General features: G+C 39.6%; 1 protein-coding gene across 7 annotated transcripts in view; it reads right to left on the bottom strand.

Moving 5' to 3' along the window:
* Positions 1-15,205, bottom strand: part of CUL2 (cullin 2) — a 51,393-nt gene that overhangs the window by 30,561 nt on the left and 5,627 nt on the right. For 3 of the 7 annotated variants that reach the window (XM_080974069.1, XM_080974068.1, XM_080974067.1), the window contains exons 2-7: positions 10,063-10,201; positions 6,386-6,488; positions 5,348-5,442; positions 4,049-4,154; positions 2,193-2,275; positions 1,658-1,711 (exon numbers count right to left, since the gene is read on the bottom strand). In XM_080974069.1, coding sequence (XP_080830195.1) covers positions 1,658-1,711; positions 2,193-2,275; positions 4,049-4,154; positions 5,348-5,442; positions 6,386-6,488; positions 10,063-10,181 — 560 coding nt within the window. In that variant the 5' untranslated portion in view covers positions 10,182-10,201. Of the gene's footprint in view, positions 1-1,657; positions 1,712-2,192; positions 2,276-4,048; positions 4,155-5,347; positions 5,443-6,385; positions 6,489-10,062; positions 10,202-15,042; positions 15,202-15,205 lie in introns of those variants that run through there. The other 4 variants (XM_080974066.1, XM_080974070.1, XM_080974071.1 and 1 more) reach the window with 2 other exon arrangements.

The following is a 15,205-nucleotide window of genomic DNA, read 5'->3' as shown; positions in this document are numbered from 1 at the left end:
ACTGTCATCTCACTGATAATTGTAAGCCATTCTGGGAGGCTTTTGTGTGTGCTGAAGAACAATATAATAAATAACAAAATCAAGAATAATAAAAAATGTAAGGAAAAAAAACTATCTACAGACAGTTCTACGGGAAACCCTAATTCAAACTGAACCAGCCTCTGGGCTGTCAGCTCTCGGTTCTATGGAGTTACTCATATCTGGAAGTCCGGAACTAATTGTGAATGTGAAGGTTACCACATATAAACTTCTTACAGCACAATCATAGCCATGCTTACTCAGAAACAAGCCCTGTTGATTTCAGTGGGGTTTACTTCCAGTTATGTGTGGTTAGGATTGAAGCATTAACATCTGAAGAAATGTCTGTGGCTGAGCTTAACTAAAAGAAGTATCAGGTGTTCTTATGCAGAGATTTCTCCCCACCCCTTTCACCATGTCAGTTAAGATGACCACAAACTGCCTAGCATGCCTATGGAAGTAAACATCAGAACCTTTTCTTCATCAGATATGACACTTGTCTATATATGAAGGGGGAACGTGAACTCATGAAACTACTACAGTACATGTGCCAGCTGCCCAATATGCAAAAGTTCTATTGCATTCTTTTAAACATGATATCGTTTCTACATCTCTGCCTTCAACAGTTGCAAACTGAAACACACAAAACCTTCTGGCCACTAAAACACCAACACTTACATCTGCAAAACAGAAACTGATAACCCGCACAATATTCAAGAGGCTAGGTAGGAGAAAAAACATTAGGGGCAGGCAGAGGCCAACCTGAAGAGTCCTCCGTACAAACTATAGCAGCTTCTATAGATCTTAGATCAGGACAGTAAGAAGCAATCAAGAACAGTTTTACATGAAAAGAAAAGGAAGTTAAAATTCAGGATAAAAAGGGCAAGATATGTCCTAGTGGAAGACACTGATCATGCAAATGCCAGTACACACAGAACAAATCTGGTGGTACTCAGGATCGTGGCCACAGGACTGCTAACTTTACAATTCTGCCTCAGTTGCTGAGCACTGGGTCACTGCAGGTTTCACAGGAGCCCCAAGGAGCAAACTCCTATTGGGAGTATATTTTTTTCTTTCCTCTCCTGCACTTCTTAAAAGTAACAGAAGAGTCATGACTTGGCCCTGGAGTTTAATTATTTTTTCAATTGTCAAAAAGAACTGGTTTCTATGAAACACCCATCCAGGAAGATGGGAATCCTCTGTTCGTATGCTCAGAGAAGCTACTTCCATATGTGAGCTTTAAAGAGCACATTCAAGCTTGATTTTACTGTTATCTGCCCCAAACTGTTGCTTAGAGCTATAGGGCACTTCGTCCCTGTGCATTTATTTTTGCAAATGATACCAAATATAGCCTAGGGCACAGTTAAGCATGCGGAAGGAAGCCCTGCAAGATCAACAGGACTGAAGCACACTTAATTATGCCTTGGATTGTGGCTGCTCTTCGCAACTCCTGTAAAGGTGCCATAAGGCAAATTCTGTTTCACCTGACAGGAGCTTTGGGACAGGAGGTCACAAAGAAACCTCAGTGCATGGTGAAATATAGAAGGTTGGTTGGTTAGACTCGGTTGGCTTTTCTATGCATTTGCTAACAAGCTATAGAATATGCAATATTTTACATTGCTGGCAATCAGAGCCTTACCCTGGAACAAGGCTGACTGACAGAAGTAGCTGAAGCTTGTACTGCTGCTCAGTTCTGTAATACATTCAGAATTTCAGAAAGAATTCTAGATCTAGTGTCAGTCCTCTTTTTAAGAAAAACATTTATACAATACTCCATAACGCCTAATTTGAAGTAACTTAAAAGTACAACATTTGTATGGTAATTCAATAGATTCAAATGTTCTAGGCCAGACTGCAAAATCACTAGATCAAGATCAAGGTTTCACAGCAAGTAGCAGAAATGAACACTGGCTTTAGGGCTCCAATAACATCCTCTATTTACTAGGACACACTACCTGCTTTTAGAGCCAATTTCACATCTCAAAAAAGATTCTGCTTTCCCTGAATATGTTGCCAACATATAAAAACCCAGTTACGATCTAAAGAAACAACAGCAAGAAGTGAATAGTGACGTTCTTAAATCAAGAAATTACAAATCTCGGGTAAGTACAGTAAGTAAGCATATATAAAGCAGGCAACTTGCAGTAACAACAACAACAAAAGGATTAACTCACTTTTTGATTTCACGGAGGAGCATTCGAATGAGGACAGCCTGTAAAGGCTCGATCATTAACCTCCTCCACATATCAAGTGCTAGCTATTATGAAAAAATGCACAACAGAAACATGTCAGGCACAGATGATTCATTTGTTTATTTTAGATTTTTTTAGAATTAAAAACTGCTCAATCCTAAAGGATTCAGTAGGGTAATATTGCATTAAAATAGGGTAATATTGTATTTAAACGTAGAAAATAGCAGATTAAATTAAAATAATCTAGGGTTTGGAAATATGTGTTGCTGGCTGGGGCTGATGAGAGCTGAAGTTATTTCCAAATAACATTTGGAAAGCCACAGGTTCCCAACTCCTGTGATCAACAATAGCCAGTACCGAACTCAACCATCCCCTCAGATTAGCTTTGGCTACTCAAAGCCAGTCTGCATTTCTCTTTTGAAAAATCCTTACAATACTGTTGGAATGTGCAGAAAGGAAAAGTGGTCCTCGTTGGCCTGCTGCACATGTGTACAAAGCAAAAGAAACCAACAGCAGTAACACTAAGGCTGCCTCTGAGTGTATGCTCAACAGCCATGGTTTGTTCTTGCCTTACCACTCGTGGTTGTTCTGGGGGAGACAAACCACTAGTTGGTTCGGACACAAAAGCTGAGCTCTGGGAAATGTGAGGGCAGCAGGACGGGGGTGGGGGGAATCAAAGTGGCCATGATTTTTGCTCCATGCACTTGCATGGTTACTCATTCATGTTTTGCACATAATGCTAAGCCCAACCATGGCAAACTGGGCCTAAATTAGTTGAAATCAATGGGGCAAGTTAATTCCCACTGCAATCAATGGGAATAGATAACTAACTTATTGCACAATGAACTAGCCGTGTCTACTCAGAAGTAATCAGTGTTATAAGAAGGTGTCTTATATAGAGTCTAGTTTGATATAACTGCCAGCGGCTCTCCCAGGTTTCAGAGAGAGATCTCTACCAGTCGTACCTGGAGATACTGAGGATTTAACACGGGACCTTCAGGCAGCAAAGCAGATAATCTAACATGAACTATGACTCCTCCCAAGGGGGGACTTACTCCCAGGTCATTGTAGTTAGGTTGCAGGCATAGGCTGCAATCCTATAAACACTGACCTAGGAGTAAGTTCCGTTACACTCAATCGGGATTACTTCTAAGTAGACATGTATAGGACTGCACTGTTGGTTTGGATACAACCCACTATTATTTTTTACATGTGAAACAGCCCTAATACAATCCTCCTTATATCTGGGCTTTCTTTTATTCCATCAGAGATGTAAAAACTTATCAATTCCAGGGATCAATTAACAGGGTCCAGAGATGAGTGTCATTCAGAGATCAGACTTTCCTCTTTGAGAAAAATATGTATGTAGGGTTTAAGTATATGCCACCCCAAGCATCACTTCTAATGAAACAAGTTAATAAAACAATGCCTCACCAAGCCCTTATTCTTGTCAGCTTCATATTAAAGGCACTACTGTAAATTATTGTGTGTTGTGCATTTCGTACTTCTTTCTTTGCAGCTCTTTATCATCAGAGCCCCATTTCTCTTTCTGTATCCACCAATCCCACCAAGATACTGTATAATCTATATTCATTTCAGTAAGTAAATAATACAGAACAATAGTCTGTTCACTAAGGCTGGCTAAAAAACCAATAAAAGCATTGAATGCCTCACTGTGAAGACTTACGAAGGCAATAAATGAGGCATTTATTTTACTGATCCAACAAAATGGGCTATACGGTTTTCAACAAAGGTGACCATGGCAAGTTATTGTGAGGAAGAGAGAATTAAATGCACTTCTTATTAACTTTCTGGAAGAACATCCATAGATTGCCTACCTCTCCAATCTCCATCAATGGTTCACTCATATCCACACCTCCATAACCATACTGAAGATCAGCTTCAGTCAATTTGTTCTTCTTAATAAACTGTGTATTGAGGTATCTATGAAAACAAAACATATTGTGAGTGTTTTCAGATGTTTTCTGAAGCAAATCTAGGTCAGGAAAAAAAGACACATCTCACTATCAAAATCATAGAGCTGTAGGCAGAAGACAACACCACACAGGAAACAATGGCTGTGTTAGATAGAATTATTATAAATCTTTATAAAATTATTTGCTGTGTCATAAAAATATATATCAAAGTGGTTTACAGCCATGATGGCTCTGCTCTGCTGCTGCAGTTGGAGGCTTCTAAAAAAAACAAAAAACCAGTTCCTGGAAACTGGGAAGAGTGCTCTTGTGCTTGAATTCTGCTTGTGGGTTTCCCACATGCATCTGGTCAGCTACTGTGAGAACAGGATGCTAAACTAGAGGAGCTATTGCTCTGATCCAACAGGATTTTATTACATTCTTAAGCAGACCCACCACATGAATGCCTGATTACATGGAAGCCTGATGTACATGGTTTTCCTCAACTTTGAGCAGACCTGAAAGCCTACTGGAAACCTAGCTGTGTACTGAAGAGGCTTGTGCATTGCTGGATTTATGAAACAGGGTTTATGCCCATAGAAGCATGTTTAAGACCAGGGTGCACTCTCACTTTTTATAGCAACTGAAGCCTGTTCTTGTTCTTCCTCCAAGAGCCACAGTTAACTCTTTTCCCATTCCACTGTTACGTTACATTAAATGAATTAGTTAAATAAGATCACTTGGTGTCCATCCTACAAGCATTCAACAAACTATCCAAAAATATTTATCCTAAATCTATGGTTGCTGGATCCACTAGAGGATAGTAAGGCTTTCTCTTGAAAGGCATAGTATAATTGCAAGGGAAATGGACAAGTTGCTCGCATTCTTCCTGCGCATCTGCTGATCTAAACTGTCATTTAACAGCTAAACAAACCTTTATAAAACCCCACATTTCTGCATATATGCACACAACAAAGAATATATTTCATACAGAATATCTTTTTAGTTCTCATATTTTTATTAATCTGAGTTTTGTAAATAAGAGAAGCATCTACATGTTGTAACCTACATAAATAAAATAATGCTGGAAGCACTTCATAATCCTGTCCTAAACATAGTTTTGAAATCAAATTGTGACTGTGTCCATTTCCCAACAGCTTCAGCTTTCTTCTATAATTTTTTTTGCATCAATTACACTTTTAACATGTTTTCTCCAAAATTTACCTGTATAAACAGTCCATATAGTCTGCCCCTTTACTGTATTCATCCCAGTATCTATGATACATTACCAGTACCTGTTCTTCAGAGTCCATGACTCTCTACAAAAAAAAGCATAAGGGAAAAAGATCAGTTCCACAATTTGCACTGTAGTAACAATGTCAGAAATGCTAAAGAACAAAATTCTATAATACATTCTCATATCTGCACTGTTTCAAAAAATTTTTGGGGAAATACCATACATATTTACATGCTACTCTCAGGTAGGGTTGGGCAATATCTGGTTGTCAACACTGCAATATATCACCAGCTAAACATTGTGATATACCAATATATAATGATGTCTGAAATAAGGATGGAACTATGTAGACACAAACAGTAGGGCTGGGTGATATTTGGTTTTCAACTTCATGATATATCACCAGCTAAACGTTGCGATATACTGATATATCACAATGTCTGAAATAACAATGGAGCTATGTTGAGGGAACGGCTGGCTTCACGGTTTTTCCTACATTGTGATTTCTGCACAGCGCGAATACACATACACACACAAATCATGATGCATAATATATTGCCAGGTCAAAAATTATAAAACCAGTATCACAATAGGGTTTTGGACTATATATTGATATACCGGTTTTGGACTATATATTGATATACAGTAGTACCTCGTAGTGAGTCCGGCCTGTTTAGCGTCCATTTTGTGGAACGTCTGCAGCAAACCCAGAAGTACCGGAACGGGTTACTTCTGGGTTTGTCGCTTGCGCACACACAGAAGTGCAAAATTGCTCACGCGCATGCGCAAAGCTGCGCTTTGTCAAGCGTCCCTTTCATCGAGCATCCGGGGCTCCGGAACAGATCCCGGACTCAAAATGAGGTACCACTGTATCGGCTAGCCCTACTCCCGGGTTGTAATTCACAAAATATTTTACAAATTAAAAAATGACTGTAATCCTTAACAAATAGTGAAACAGCTTGTATTCACAGTCATGAAATCCTCATACAGTGAGAAGACTCATGTCTTGTACACTTTATAGTTACCTTGTGCAAATGGCGTACATGATTTTCCAAAAAATTCTTTGTTTCCATATAAAGTCTCTCCCCCAGTGGTTCAGGATAGGCCACACACAAAGCGTAAATGTCCCTGGGTTTAAAGTCAAGGATGAAACATATTTTCAAATTCTCTTAACCCAAACTTTTAACAAGATCTTAAAAACAAATGAACAATGTGGCTTGGTTTCAAGGCTTGCGCATGGAAAAGTTGCTGGCTTTCTCTTTCAGTTGCAGTTCCATGTACTGCAGAGAAGGCTGTTCAGGAGAGGCCTTCCCAGCCTAGAGAAAAAGCATCACAAGTGGGAATGTAGGGCCTGAAAATCACTAGAATGCCATGCATGGGCCTTTTGCCCTGGCCTGTATTTACAGTGTAGCATAAACTGTAAAGAAACGGTATCTTTCAAACAATCCTTTTTTGAGAACAGTGTTATTTCTCCAAGTCTAGAGCAGGAAGCAGTTCCTCACAACAAGAGCAAAGTTACCTACAGATTTTTAACAATACACCACTTCATACTAGTAGAAGCTTCAGCATGTTCTTCTTGTAAACTTTGGCTTCCGAGAGGATGTTCTTCATTATGGTCTGCTTCCTTTGAATACTCAACACTAACAACGTAACAGTTGGCCATATGTGAAATAATATCTCCTCCATAAAAATGTCTTGCAGTCTAATTTGTCTGTAATAACAGGCTACATAGTTCCTAAAATAAGCCTCCTCCTCCCAATACCCCACCTCTATTAAAGCTTTCCTGGAAGACAGAAGAGAAAAGTAAGATATCTAGCCAAAAAAATGATAATGGCACCACGTTATCATTGCTCATTATAAAAAACACACTGTCAAATTTGTTTTCCCCATAAGCCATCCAAAACACAAAGCATTGAAACAAGCAAGGTTTTTCCAGAAGGATCTGGTCCATAGCTGATGCATCTATGTGGAAAAAGAACTATTATACTCTTGGTCTTTTCTAAAGCAACTGAGTAGACTAGAAGCACGAAATAAAGGATGAAACAAAAAGAATTCTTTCTAAAATAAAATCCTGCCTATAGAAGGAATCTATGAAGCCAGCTTTTTATTTCTGAATACCAGACAATGTTGCTGCTGTTGCATTTATGAGAAACCTTTAAAGTCTGGGGAGTTCATTACATACCTAGTAGTTTTCATAAGGACTGACTCATTGTAGCAAATAATAAGCAGTTGCCCTAACCATGTTATTCTGAAAAACACAAAGATAAGCAACAAATTGTGAACTGGACTTTGAACCAAGTGGAAGCCCTTCTTCAATTCCTAAGCTTTTCTGCATTAAGATTCACTAAACTCATATATTTCTGTGTGATCAAGCCCCTCTGATAGTGACTTTTCCAATAATGATCAGAAGCTTGTCTCATGGCCCCAGAATCTGCAATATGTAGAATTTCAGTGGGAACTTTCCAAAGGGAGAAGAAAAAGTGACTAGACCTCAGGTCTTGAAATGGCAGCTGACCTTTGGGTGAAACATCTGAATTGGTCTACGCACTACCCAAAGCAATTTTCTGTTTTAAAAGGTAGAAGCTATCATCATCATTAAACAGCACCTGAGTCCTTTAATACCCAGCACCTTCATTTGATGGGTGGAGTTCTAGAGGCTATCCAACCTGCTTGATGAGATAAGGTCTCAGCTGAATTTTGGGTCCTGTTGTATTTGCCTTGCTTGGTGCTGCAAAGTCTGATTCTCTTAACCCAAATTCTGTTTCAGTTCCCTTCACACCTTGCTTAGCATCCTGGCGAGGACACTCCTGTAGCAGGCAGTGGGGGCACCCTCAAAAAGCAGAACCCTCCATAATTTGTTCTTCTTCCTATATTTAGATTTCTGTGTTTAGAACCAGAACTATACTGCAGTTTATGGATTACTGGGGCCTACTTTCCTGAAGCAACAAACAGGTTTCCAGGGGACAGAAGTGGTATTTTGGTAACCACTGGTATTATGGTAACACATTGCAAATGCTGCAATAAGATCTTGTTGAAAGCCTATCGACCAATTCAAGAACAACCAATGCCAAGAAATGAGAGCAGGGGCATAAAGAAACAGGAGTCATTTACTAGGGTGAAAAATGGAGTAAAGACAGAATGACAGAATTGTGTTAAAAGGCACCCTCCCACATCAAAAATCCGTTTCTACCAGCCTGAACTATTCAATGGAAACTTGGAAATGACTTTTACTTTAAAAAGCAAAACTAACTTTCTAGAATGAAGTTATAAAACAGTAAATTACTTCTAGTAACATGCTTAAGTTATGCTGCAAGGGAAGCACAGTGCCAGAAATATCTTGTTCCTGCAGGGGTTCAGGCTGAACAGATCTGAAGGTCAAAAGGTAGCTGAAAGTGAGTCAATGCTTTAAATAAAAGTAGCATGTGATCTTCATTGCTCTTTACAAGAGGACTTGGTATTATACTGGAGCACAGTATCCTGAGCATATTTACTCTGCTTTCAGTCTCAAGGAAGGTACGCACTATCGAAAAACTGAATTAAAACCTGCTGTGAACACCAACACATTTGGGCATCATATGAGCAAAGGAACAGCAACTGCCTACATAGGACAACTTGTTTGCACCCATCTGTAAGGTACAATAGATTCCCCTCTACTAATGCATCATGATGTACTAAGTTTACTGGGATGCAATATCAACATCATAGGTATGTAGGTTGTTTCTGTAAGAAAAGCAGGTTGTTTCCATCCCCTATACTACATATTCCAAAAGATAATTGGTCATGCATCCAGCAAAATATAGCTTCGATTCCTGGCATTTCCAGGTAAGGTCTAGGAAAGAATCCTGTCTGAAACCCTGGAGAGCGACTGCTAGTCAGTGCAGACTATACAGATAGACCAAGTGTCCAGCTTTGCATGTGCTGATGAGAACAGTCGCTCTGCTACTGAGTCATAAAGGAAATAGCTACTGACAGATTCCACCTGGCTTGAGGTTTTACTAGTTCCTTCAGTAGCATGTGTCTTATCTTGCAAACGTAAACATTCACAATTTGAATTTATAGATGGGTTGCATCCAGCTTATACAAATAATAAATTGCAAATACACTGACAATCCTTCAAAAAGGCCTTTTGTTGAACGATTCTCTGGAAAAAGGCAGTCACTGTTACCAATAATACAAAGGATGGCTATCCTTTCTTCCAGAGCAAACCATACATCAAGCTATCCACTGTCATAGTCAATCAAAGCAACAGTTAGAAATCTAACCCAACTGCAGTAAAGCAATAAACAGTAGTTCAGATGAGGCTACTTGTGCCAGTCGGACTGTTGGCATATTTATTAGGGATGTTAATTTGTCTGCTCTAAGTGAATAAAAAAGCCACATCTTGCATTCAGAATATATACCAAAAAGTCATGTACTAAACTCAATGTAATTAGACAATCATTATCATTTATCCATAGCAACAGTTCTTAGGAAGTGATCAATTCAGATTTTCCCCATTTCACTGTATGCAACATTTCTGACAACTTTTTTTTACAATGAGGTCCTCACTTTCTCAGAAACTGTCAAAAATGGGGGTCATAGAAGACATTTTATTCCAGCTGGCATAATGCTGGGCGCAAATTTATGCAAGGTTACGCCAAACCAATATCTGCAAGACACACGATGACATGCAATCAGAGGCCAGCTTCTATTAAAAGGATACGAAAAGCGGTCATTCCATGTTGATCTTTCCACATAATCCAACATAACAACAGCTTTAATTGTTGTAAGCAGCTTGTTCCATGTTTCATCAAAATCAACTACTCGTGGTTTCAAGGACATTGTGGGGCGTTAGTATTGATCTGCAAAAAAGAGAAAAATCCAGATGATTAGTTTCAAACTAATGTTAGCCACAAAATATTACTATATCGCTTAACTCTTTTGTTTTAAACCTTATAATTGGTGAGAGGAGGAGGAGGAGGAGGAGGATGTAGATCATTGTATTATTTGTATGCCGCCCATCTGACTGGGTTGCCCCAGCCACTCTGGCCGGCTCCCAACAGAATACTAAAAACACAAAACATCAAACATTAAAAGCTTCCCCAACCGACCTGCTCTATTACCCAGGCTGATTTCTGCTGGTACTCTTAGAAATCTTTGCTACAGAAATGTTGCTCTGTGGTACTTCTCTAGCGAAGTGCAATATTCCGTGGTCCTCACTGTTGCCATGTATACTACAAATAATGCGCGCAAGAATGAATCACAGAACAAACAGCGTGATTCCCAGAAAGAGCCTGAGTAGATTGGGGTCAATTACATGCATCAGACCTAGAGAGGTTTCTAGGAAAAGTACACAGAGTAGCACAGAGCCGAGAAAAAGTAGCCAAACTGTTTCCTTTTAGGTGTTTCTTGCAATAGCAAATGTAATCCCGTAACAATGAATGATTTTGCTGTTCCAACAGGAAGCCAATAGGGAGGTCGATGATGCTGCAATTAAGTAGCAAACAAACAGAAAATTTGAGTTGCACTTAAATAGCTTGCACTTCAATTGTAGAAAATTACTTTTAAATGAGTCAGTGTAGCAGAACAGTTAAGTGTACTGGAGGAGGACTGGACAGATCAAGGTTCAAATCCCCACTCAGTCATGGATCACTGGGTGATCTTGGGACAATCACTGTACCATATTAATGTCCCAAAGAGATCATTTATTTATACTGTGTATATATATATATATATATATATATATATATATATATATAAGATATGGTGTGTGTGTGTGTGTGTGTGTGTGTGTGCATTTTATGCTATATAGATTTAAAATTAAATCTGAATTTAAACACAAACCATACTGAAATGTACACTTAACCAAGCACTGAATCCAAGACTCTCTACAAAGCAAACTGGTTCAGGTCAACAAATCAGTTCTTCTGCCATCAGGAACTTACTGCGGGCTTAAACACCCCTTCTCCTTCTCATGCAAGCAGACTCCCTCCACCACTTCCTGGTCACTAGTAACCATAGTTTGCTGCTTACTGCTAATAACAGTCTGCTTCCAAAACAGAATCAGAACCACAATTTGAAATAATCCACCGAGTCAACATTGGTGCCAACCTGACCTTTAAGTGTGGTTACGGCAAGGCAAGGATATCCAGCTGAAGAGAGGATGGGGGGGCAGATATACCCATATCCCGATCTCTAAACTGCAGTTAATAACTGTACTAACCCTGGGCTCACTGAGGGCTAGAGCAGAGATTCTCAAACTCTAGTTCACAAAATCCATTCAGGTCCACAGAAAAGTTGCGAAGCAGCTGAAAGTATCTAGACTTGACATAGCACTTTGGTTTTTTGATAGCAAGAGTCATTTCAGAGAACTTAGCACTCCAAAAAGGTGCATCTGTCACACTAAAAATACTGTCATTATTAAAATATGAGTTGTGTAAGTGGTTTTATTTGTATAACATATTATAATGACTATTTATACCTAGACTCCTAGCAATTTCCAAGTGGTGTGGAATATTCAATATTCCTCAATAAGTTTGTATTTGTTCACTCATAACAGCAATACCAACATTACTTCAAGTTATCTGAGCAGACCAATGAGCCCAAATTTAGCTGATAATGCTGGCTATTCTAAAAGCACTATTTTTGCCATTCTGTAGAAATAAGCGAAATCGCCATTTTAAAACACAGCACACTGTATGCTTCCTTACTCATAGCAAAGATGTATCAATAACTATTTCAGAATACAACGAAAGAAGAGAAGAAACAATGGAAAACAAGGGGCAAACACTCGGAAGTAGAATAGAAACAGAAACAGAATAAAACCGTTGACAGTTCTCACAGTGGTGAATCAATTGCTATTACTTTTCGGAAAGATGGAAATTGGTTAATTTACTATGGGTGGTATGTCAATAAGTAAAAAACTGTTTATGTGAACAAACCTAACAAACCTAACACAGTTCTTTAAGGTGCATAATTTATAGAGTTACAATTTCCTATAGTATCTTCTTTATGAATCAATTACAACATTTTACCTTCAGGCAATTCTGTTAACACCAACTTACACCTGCATACCTATCTTATCCAGGCATACTTCACACACAAGAAGTTCAGACTGGTCTTTCTTGATAAATCTAAAAGATGTCTTAAGATGAGTTGGAACTAAAATTGCTTAATCCTGAAGTCTACAAAACTTGGGGGAAGATAGACACAATATAAGAAAACGATATCCTCAAGGACTGAACTTATCAGACAAGCGTCTGGAGGCCTGCTAGATTCTTCCCCATAACTCCCATGTGCAGCATGATAGTGATAAGTGTTTTCCCATGTTGGCTGCCCCATCACCTGATATTCAAAAGTATACCAGCTTTAAATACATAATTTTCATTGTCTCTATTATGGCTAATAGCAGTTCATGGCTCTATCTTTCATGAATTTCTGTCCAGTCCTTTTTTAAAAACAAAAACAACAAACCCATGACTAACACAGTATCAGATGGCATAATGACATTTTCCCTAATGGAGATAACAACTGTGCATTAAGGGAAATGTGGGCATGAATTTTGTTTCAGTCAATCTAAGCATGTTTTAGCTCACCCCTCATTAGCAAGTGAGCTGAGGGATAAAACAATAAAAGATAACTACAAAAAATATTCAATAATAGCATAAATGGGCCAGTTAATAAATTAAAACAACTACCCAGCACAGGGGTAGCCATCAATAACAAATGGCCAAGTCTTAGCACAAATGCCCTTTGTAAAAGCAAATAAGAGTTGGTGCCAGCCATTTCTCATGAGCACTTCAAAAATAGGAGCGCCACCATGGAGAAGGTTTTTGAGTCCCTATCAAGTGTGAAGTGGTCCTAAGATTCTACAGAATACAAGGACATTGTGGTAGTACTTCATTAGTGAGGTATGCACATTACATCTCTCCACATCTTAACTTTGTCTGAGCCTTGGGAAATTGATACCTGCTAAAGAAAAAATCCTTCCTGGTAGGTATTCTAACCAGGTCCACTGTTGAAGTCATCTTGATAGGATACATTAAGTGAATGGTGAATTTGGCGGTGTGTGAATGGATTTATAAATAGAGATACAAAACAAATGATTATACCAAAAAAGGAAAAGGTTTATATGCTAAAATGGAATGAGATACATATATACAGGTGACTCTCAACTTATGTGGTGGTTACATTCTGGTGATAGCATATAAAGCCAAAATCACATAGTCAAAGCACAGTGGGTTTAACGACAAGTGGGTTTGCAAAAAAAAAAATTCCCCTGGAAGCCCGTTCCCTTTCCAATTTTTAATTTTAATAATTTTTTTTGGCCAAGTATGTAAAGCTGATTGCATGCAAGTTAAATGTGCATAAGATGTATCCCTGGTTTACTGCAAGACACAGCATGATGTTTGTATTTTATAATGCTGTAATTATAATTCAGTTAATTCTCAACTAGAAAAAGTGCAAGAGCTATAATTCTTGCATTCACTAACATGCAGCCCAACAGTGACTATTTTAATTCATCTCTCACAAATCATTTGAGAGATGTCTGGAGAGAGCAGGAAGCAATGAAAGAAGGCTCACTATTGACTTCTGTCAAGGCAGTATCAACTACCTATCTCCTTATTTGCAATGTAAACCACAACAGGAATATGATGTTCATTGCTAATATCTTTCACACTCTTGTGCAGGAGGATTTTTTCTGATAGGATAAATGCCAGGAGAGGGTATTGTCAATGATACTTTTTTCTGGAGAAGTTGTTTTTAAGGCTATGGCTTTCTTAGAGGTAGTTCTTCAAAACTGTTGAAGATAAATTTAATTTTATGGGCCAAACAGTTGGTGGCGTTTCAAAGAACACATTTTGGATGCCCAAACTCCCAGTGGATTTAATAAAACTGTCTTGTTTTGCTGAGGCGATAATGGAAAAAAGTGATACATAAATTTTCAATTTACTGCATGCAAGCCGGATTTTTCATTATCAGAATTCTTAGAAGCATCACCTTCACTCTCAGTACCTGGTTTAAAAATCCAGCAGTATTACTCATGCAAAGCAAAACCGGAAACACTGAACTAAAACAACATTAACCCTCCCTGCATTTTGCCATTCATTTAGACACTTCTTTGTTTGTGATTGCCTTGCTATTTCTAAAATGGGAACAAAAGGCCTGCGGTTGTACCCTCGTAATGCTTGCTTGAGCACAGTCTTATTCAGGTGTTCTTTGATGCCACACACTTAACAGGTAAGGTTATGATCCCAAACTAGCAGCGCAATCCTTAACCGTGTCTACTCAGAGGTAAACCCTGATGACTTCAATGGGCGGGTGGGGGGACTTGCTCCCAGGAAACGAGCCCTGAACGAGCCAAGAGGCTTAAGCCCCATGGAAAGCAATGCAAAGCGCGGCACAAGTCTGGATCCGACCCGGAGTTTCTGAACACGCCCGCAAACATCCATGAGGTCGGGGCTCAGGGTAAAGGGCAGCAAACGGGGACGGGTCGCAGCAGCGGGACACATACCGGCAGGTTAGATCCTATGGCCCGTTCTCCAGACATGGGGAAGAAGAAGGCCGAAAAGAAAAGAAGAACGCCGGGGACGAGGCAGAACATAAGGGGCGCCTGACCCACAAGGGAAATGGGCGAGGGGGGTGGGGGGAGGCGGAGGAAAGAGAAGCGGAGAAAGAGGGCGGCCCCGCTCCCCCCCGTTACCTGGCAACAGGAGAGGCCTGGGTCAGTGTCGCCTCCCCGCCCCCTCCCCAAACGGCGCGTCTCCTGCGCAGGCTGCGGCTCCTGCCCCTCCGCTCCCCGGGATCCTCCTCACAGGGCTGCCATTACCCAGCCGCCACGGCTGCCCGTTGAGCCCCGCCCACTG

Source organism: Podarcis pityusensis (assembly GCF_964106645.2).
Source record: "Podarcis pityusensis genome assembly, chromosome: 12".
NCBI classification, from domain to species: Eukaryota; Metazoa; Chordata; class Lepidosauria; order Squamata; family Lacertidae; genus Podarcis; species Podarcis pityusensis.
The sequence above is the reverse complement of the archived record's forward strand: the minus strand, read 5'-3'. Positions and strand labels throughout refer to the sequence as shown.